Source organism: Cynoglossus semilaevis, chromosome 19 (assembly GCF_000523025.1).
Source record: "Cynoglossus semilaevis isolate Cse_v1.0 chromosome 19, Cse_v1.0, whole genome shotgun sequence".
Classification (NCBI taxonomy): domain Eukaryota; kingdom Metazoa; phylum Chordata; class Actinopteri; order Pleuronectiformes; family Cynoglossidae; genus Cynoglossus; species Cynoglossus semilaevis.
In genome coordinates this window covers 15877883-15885882 of record NC_024325.1, presented here as the reverse complement: position 1 = coordinate 15885882, position 8000 = coordinate 15877883, and the positions used below count along the sequence as shown (strand labels likewise).

The 8000-nt window shown below is 42.3% G+C and overlaps 1 protein-coding gene across 1 annotated transcript in view; it reads left to right on the top strand.

The window, feature by feature from the left end:
- Positions 1-126: 126 nt before the first annotated feature.
- LOC103395574 (ephrin type-B receptor 4) overlaps positions 127-8000 on the top strand; it is a 61560-nt gene continuing 53686 nt past the window's right edge. Inside the window, exon 1 of the mRNA XM_008333327.3 lies at positions 127-1088. Coding sequence (XP_008331549.1) covers positions 1016-1088 — 73 coding nt within the window. The 5' untranslated portion in view covers positions 127-1015. The remainder of the gene's footprint in view (positions 1089-8000) is intronic.

Here is an 8000-nt window from a genome sequence, read left to right as displayed (position 1 = left end):
TTTTATAGTCTGCAATTTTTCTTTAATTACATTTTATTTATTTTACATTTTAATTATTATTATTAATTTAACTTCTCAAACGAGAGCGTATAGTTTTTGTTTTGAAAGCCAGTCCCGGAAACGGCGGGGGGTCTCGCGTTATCTTGACTCTTGTATTTGCAAACAACGGGAGTGGGCGGGGCTTGTCGATGCCACTGGACTGTGTGCCCAATGCAGCGGTGAGAGGCTCAATGTGAGGAGCAGCAGCGGCGGAGGCAGACGACGACAACGACGACGACGACGAAGAAGAAGAAAACAACCGTCTCTCTCTGCTACTTTACTACCCGACCTTTAAAAACCTCCACTTTAACCACACGCGAAGAAGAAACCTCGACATTTTTACTACCTTGTTTGTCCTAATTTTTTTTACCAGACTTGACCTGTCGCGTTGTTTCCTTCTGCTACTACCAGCAGCACCTGCTCCACACAGGGACTTATTTCCCCGTTTTTAAGGGACAAAAACGGAGGGAAGAAAAGTAGGAAAACAAACTCGCGACAAGACGAAAACCTTGAAGATTAAGAAGTAAGAAATGGAAGTGACCGAGAGAGCGGGACAGTGATTCAACCTACAACCTGCTGTAGTGGAGACGAGGAGCGGTTTGAATTTGAATGAAAATCTGTGGATAAATCCAGTTTGTTTGTGTCGCGGATGGTGTCGTGTTCCGACAGGACGGAGGAGCTGACAAACATCCTCGACCTCCTCCTTCTGTGTTCCCTCTCCTCCCGTGACTCCTCCACGCCTTTCCACCATCGACACCGGCTGCACCGAAGTTGGAGAAGTTTCCAGTTTGTCCAGTGTTTAGCTTCTCCTCCTCCTCTTCCTCCACCTTCGGCTGCAGTGTTGTGACACCACAGGTTCCCGTTTCTCCACATGGACTCAGGTCCACCTTGAACCACCAGCGCCACCTGACTTCATAATTCGAGCCGACAATCCGACGCAGCTACTTTGTTTCGTACCAGTACCAGCGGAACCGACATGGAGCCGACACACCTGGGCTTCCTACTCCTCCTGGTCCGCCTCCTCCTGAGCTGGGTCTCTGCAGAAGAAGGTAGGTCGTGTATTTATTTATTTATTTATCTGCCTCCTTGTTTACCTCCTGAGCTCCTTCATTCTACGTGATTTTTTCCTTTATTATCGTCATTTTTCTTCTTTAACTTTTTCATTTTCTTTCCCTTCTCCTCTTTCCTCATTTTAATGCTTCTCCATCTTCTTGTTCCTCCATCTTCTTCTCCTCCTTTACCTACTTTGCTGCTTCTGTTTTTTCTTCTTTGTCATCTTTTTCTGTTTTCTTCTTCTTCTGTTTTCTTCTTCTTCGTCTTCTTTGTATCTTCATCTTCTTCTGTTTTTTTCTTCTTCTGTCTTCGTCTTCTTCATCTTCTTCGTCTACTTCTTCGTGTTCTTCTTTCTTCTTATTCTACTTCTACTTCTGTCTTCTTCTTCTGTCTTCTTATGTCTTCTTTGTATCTTCGTCTGTCTTCGTCTACTTGTTCTGTCTTCTTCGTCTTCTTTTGTCTTCTTCGTCATCTTCTTCTCTTCTGTCTTCTTCTTCTTTCTTCTTCTTCTGTCTTCTTTGTATCTTTGTCTGTCTTCGTCTGTCTTCGTCTTCGTTCTTTCGTCTTGTTCTGTCTTCTTCATTGTTTCGCAATGATGTGAGATATATTAGGTAAACAATGCTTTTTAAAATATACATTTTCACTTTGAGATGGTAGTATTTTCTAATAACGCTTAATCTTAAAAATAAAATCTTGAAATGCAACATGGACACTGCGCAATGTAAGCTGTACATTTTCTTCACCAACCACTATAGGTGCCAGCGTCTTAGTAAATGGATTTGATTTTTTAATTTTCAAAATAAAATAAAAATAAATAAATAAAAAATAAAAATACCATGGAGACTAATGTCAACTAAAAGAAGAATCAAACTAATACTTTTTATTCATTGTTATGAATTATTATTATTATTATTATTATTATTACCAAAAAATTCCTGGTTTTTGGTTTCTGCTGCTGGTGGAGCTGCCTGGACTTGTTTTCTGTGGTTACACGGCTGAGTGAGATGTTCAATTAGAGTTACATCCTGTTCCTCTCCAGCGGTGAAGTGCTGTAAAACCACAAGTCACTTTAAAAGCCTGCTGTTCCAGCATCACACAGGATCTGGAGCCCAGATCTCTGGAGGGTAATCACACGGGGGTCGCATCGGCAGGAAACCACTGCCACTGCGGCCTCCTCGAAGTCGTTGTTGTTGTTGTTATTGTTATTATTATTATTAATGGTTGGTAGAGTTAATAATCTGTGAGTAGTTCTGTGAATCTCTGGTCTGTTCGACCAAAAGAATAATCTGTGAGTAGTTCTGTGAATCTGTCTGTTCGACAAAAAAATTCCTGGTTTTTGGTCGACCTGAGTGGTCGTAAAGTTGGTCACAAATCAAATAATTAGTTGGAGAAAATTAAAGGAAATAAAATCAAAATTTTATCAGCCAATAGTAAAGTCTGTAGGTTGATATTCAGTTGATCTGTTGGTTGGTTATTTTCGTCTCGGTAACGTTAAAAACTGCTGTATCTCCTCGACTCCTCAAATGTTTTTCTGTCTTTCACTTTCCTGTAGTTGAGGAACTGTATCTCCTCGACTCCTCAAATGTTTTCTGTCTTAAATACATTGACATATTAATATCTGTTGCACTTTTTTTTTTTTAAAGTAATTTAATAGAGGATCAGTTTAGTTTAAATAAACACCTGTCAAACCGTTGACTGACTTATGGATGTGTCACCGTACTTATCCTCCTCTGTGATCCGTTGGCCTGGAACATATGGAGATAAACTGTATAATTACCAAACACTGGTACATTGTTTCCCCTAATCCCTGGTTCTCAGCGTAGACAAAGCTAACAGTGTATTTGTATAGTAACGTCACACTGCGCGCACGTCGATTTCAACACTCGGCGTTTACCTGAGGAACAGGTTGAGATCTCGGCTCAACAAGGCCCGACAGATCTGCTGTTATTGGCACCTGTGGACTTGGCAGCTGTGGATCAGAACTCAACAGTAAATAATAAAATAAGAAGAATGGCTGTTGGCTCAGAGGAGGCAGCACAGCTGTTCATTTTTAGTTTTTTTTTTTTTTTTTTTTTCTAGACTTGGAATTGATATTAGAAGGCCAGGAAATAATGATCAACCTGGGGTTTGGGGATACTGGAAGGGCCAGCCCCCAGAGTTGGGCTGTTATGGAGATCTGAAGTTGCTGTCTTCATGAATCCAAGACAGTTTTTTTTTTTCCCCCCCTCGAGTAGAAAAGTTTATTTTATTTTTTCTTTCCATTTTCTTCATGTCATTTTCAGAGCTACTTCTCTCTGGAGACTCAGTCACACTGATAGTTAATCCTCAGTCTTACTTTCCAGCAGCCACGGTTATGACCTTTGTCAGTGCTTTTTTTTTTTCTGCAGCGCCGCCCTTTTGTGTAAAAGAGATATTGTTTCAAATTTCCACTGAGCTGTAATTCCTACGAGCTGTTATTGAACAACGACAATAAAATCACTAACGGGTGAGTTCCCTCCTCGTCTGGTGCCGATCACAGAAAATATTGGAAGTTTAACTTCATTTACCTTGCGGTAGCTACGTGCCCCTGGGGGGCGCTTTTCCCCCCACTTTGGGAACCACTGAACCAGATTACAGTCTATGCGGTTGCTGCACTTTTTTTGTTTAGCTGATATTAGCATGATAATGTCGTGATAAGGTAACGCAGGCGCAAGGATACAGAAGGTTTGATATCAACATCTGCCAGTCAAAATACAGTCATAACCAGTGCAATATGTTCTGTGTTCATGTTAAACTTGTCGATCTCAGCACTTTATGCTGTATTCGTGTTTTTTTTTATGTTTCAAAATTGCGTTTTTGTGTTGATCTCCGTTCTATTCAATGCTGCAACGGTCAATGTCTCCAGTCAGGGATCAATGAAGTTTAATTTAATCTAATGTAATCTAATCTAATCTGATCAAAGATATATCGAACCAGCACCAGTGGTTGTTGGTTTTGTTGGGTTGCTGGTTCCTATCTTTTACTTTTCTCTCATCAGTCCACAGATAAGTGGAATTATTGACGGATTCTGTCTTTATTTTCGACCTTTTCTTCCACTAACTACCACCTGTGTGTGTTTTTTTTGTTTTATTCCTATTCAAACTGAACTCACTTTGACGCCGGTGAAAGGTTTTCTTGGTCGTTTCCTGTTCAGCCCTTGACCAGTTCAACCTGGGATCAATACTAAACCGTTCAAAGTGCGTGGGTTAATAGATGGCTGAAGTGGTTTCTGTCGAAGTGATGTAGAGCTCCGGAGAAGATAGTGTAGCGTTTTACATTAAACTCCCAGCCTCCAGTGTTTTTCATCAAACGTTATTTGAATCTGAAATGTTGTCTGACCCTGGGGGGGTGGGGGGGGAGGAGGAGGAGGTAGAAAGAAAATACAGGGAGACAGAAATTATACATCATGCTGTTAAAAGAAAATGATGGTTGTGGAATTGTCTGGGTTTACGGGCGAGTGTGGCCGTGTCTCCTGGGCGAGGCGAGCGAGTCTGAATCATTTGCTTAATGCAGAAGGTGGAGGACTCCGGTTCCACTGAGCCGCGGTGACAAATCAGAAGGCTCGGGATTCAATTATTTTTTTAATCTCCGCTCATGTTGCTGTTTTGGAGACATTAATAGGGGATTTTTTTTTTTTTTTTTTAGCTCTACCGTGGCTGCGAAAAATGATCGCGAGCAAGGCGAGACTGTTCTGAAAAAGAAACTTTTATTAAATTTTTTTTATTTATTTATTCGTATAAACGATCCGTGGAAATAATACCAGCGAGTCTGCCGTGGATCAGAGGATCACTGCCGGGCCTCAGACTTTCAATGTAGCTGTTGCGTCGTCTGTGAGGTTGTTAGGACTGCTCAGTATTCTCCATCACACTCTTTTGTCCCAATGATGCAATTTGGAAGGGGATTAAACGCAGCTTCTTATGCAGCGTTAAAAAAAAAAAAGCCAGCGAAATGAGAACTTGAGTCGACTGGTTTGGACTTTAACAAAGAGAGGAAGAAAAACCCTGGCGGGGTTCCACCACGTTCTGCTGCCGTGGTTAGTGCTGATGATGGTGTTAGTGGTGGTGGTGTGTAAGAAATGAATACATTTGCCGTGAAAATAAAAACAATGGGTCCTGCAACAATGGACGTCTTCCTGAAGTTTGCCTCATGCAGCCAACAGTTTCTGTCAACAGGAGAAACTAGATCCACGCATGGCTTCACATACACTGTGGCAGGAACAGGGTTCTGTCAGATCAGGTCTCTGCCTCCGAGGTGGGATGTTCTCTGCTGCTGCTGCTCCTCGTATTTTCATTCCTATATGTGAGGATTTGCAGTGTGGCTTCTCCTATACACTCTATACATGGACGTGGCCTTTGTGTCATCACTCATGGATTTGGATTTGTTGGGTGAGACTGCACACACACACACACACACACACCTATCAGAAGATGATGTTAAATCATTGCAGCCACTAAGGAGCCCAACTCTTGCGGGAAAAACCATTGTTGACTTTGTATGTCATGAGTGAAGAGCGGGATTTTCCCAGACCCATTATTTTTCTTTTTTACTCTGCGTAGGGTTTTAACACACATGTTTATTGTTCTTTTTTTTTCTTTTTTTTCTTTTTTTTTTCTGGCTGAGGGACTTTGGGGATACTTAACCTCAAATCTGTGTACGGGAAGTGATGTGCTGTAGGTCACTGCAGCCGGAGTGGGTGAAAAAATAGAAGTCGGTTTTAGAACAGTGGCTGTTGACTTTGCTCTGCGTTCCTTCTTGCTGATGTTGACAAGATGTGGCTTCCAAAGCCCCCTTTTTTTTTTTTTTTTTCCGGGGAATGTGGTTAGGGTTCAGTTTGGTTCAGTCAGTCGCGTCCCAAATATCTGTCAACAGGAATGATGTTATTTATTAAACACAGTCGTTAATATCATGTGATAACAGGCGTCACAATCATCAACGTATGATCACTACAAGAAAAAAAAAAAAAAAGAAACTCAAATCAAAATGAAATAAGTCGACTGACGCAGACATTTCTGTCATTGATTGATGCTAAGTGTCGGCGCCACAGTCTACAGCTTCTACTGCTTAATCCTTTTCAGTGTCGTGACGGGGCTGGAGCCAATCACAGCAGTCGGTCGACCAGTTCTCTGGTCCCCAACCTTTTCTGCACCGTCAATGGTCCAGCAGAGAGTGTGTCTGTGTGTGTGTGTCTGTGTGTGTAGATAACCAAACACAAAAAAGGTTAATTCTACACAATTTAGTTATTACATATATAATGTCAATTTATATGTATATTTTGCATTTTAATTTTTTGTTCTTTCTCTGACATGCGTCTTTTTTTTTGGGCGGGGTTCGTCGTGTAACCTCATGTTTTGTTTTTTTTACTTTTTGCGATTTTGTTTTTCAAAATAAAATACTGCAGACTAAATTTAAAATAAATGGTTTTGTTCTTTGTTCTCGGGTCCAAATAATCGGCCTAGTACTGGTCCTCGTACCGGTGTTTGGGTACCCCTGCTTGAGACAATCACATAGACAATCACTCAGAACCTTTTACATAATCTTGTGTGGGTCGGACCCCCCCCAAAAAAGACCCCGACTTACATGCATCTCGCAGTAATGCTAACATGCTAACTAGCTATTCCAGGGGCGTGGCCTGGTCGACACAGTGACCTTAACTTTCAACTGTTTTTCTACTTGTGCGCGGGGGAAACCTGGACCTCTGCATCATGTGGGTTCCAGACTTTGACTGCAGTTCATTATCGGACAGGATAAACGCAGCTCTGACAAGTGTAGAGTAAACATGTCATTTATCCTGATGATTATATTCTGGGCGAACTGAAGTTATTGGACTCGTAACTCCGGGGAAAAAACTCGCGGAGAGAGAGAGCGCCGCTGAAGTTATTGGACTCGTAACTCCGGGAAAAAAAACTCGCAGAGAGAGAGAGAGCGCCATCGCAGATCTCAGGCCCGTTTCTGTCTTGTAAAAAGAAACTCACTCAGTGGTTATCATCAAGTAATTTATTCATTAATTAATTATTGATTTGTTGAGTCATTGTTGGAGTTATTATAGCGTGGACCTGTTTGTCAAAAGATTAGCAACAGAGTTAAATAAAAACAAAAACGGCGACAAAACAAAATCGTTTTTGTTTTTTTTCCTCCAGTAACGGCAGCTCACAGGAGCAGGTCAGGCGCTGGAGTGTGGCCTGTCGGGTCGTGTCAGGTGGATACTGAGCCTGAGGGAATCAATGCAAGCTGTGGTGCCCAACCCCAGAACCAGCTCCATGTGGAGTAGTGAGGGTGGGGGGGGGCGGGGGCTATGGGCGGGACTGAATGATCACCGTAGCCGGTCTGCTGATCCCAGAGCAGGGATTTTCTCGCCAAGACCGAGAGCAACATGTCTGATTTCCATGTCTTGGGTAATGGTCTGCACCCTCCACCCTCCACCCCCTCACCCTCCTTTATTCTGCACCTAGTGGGGAATTCAGTAATGAACTGATGGGAGGGCAGATGAAGCTCACAGCTGCCAAATCTCTCTTTTCCAACTAAAGGATAAATGACTCACTTACACATGCCACTTGCTTGTTCAGCGCATGGATCTGTCTCCCTTCTGTCTCTGTGAAGATTAAAACACACACACACACACACCCGATCAGATAACGACTCTGGGTGCGGGAGTCAGTATCAGGGATGAACCACCTCTTCTCTCTTTCCTTGATATAAAAGTGTGTCACGCCACAAATGAATAGCTTAGCCAAAGTCTTCGACTGAAGACAGCGTTAATGCTCAACACTGCGGCTCCACTACCATTTTAAAAACTTGAACTTATAAATCTCTGCAGTAAAGGTCCCCGTCCCCCCCCTCACACACACACACACACACACCGACACTCTGATCCATTTTTTTCTTCTTCTTCT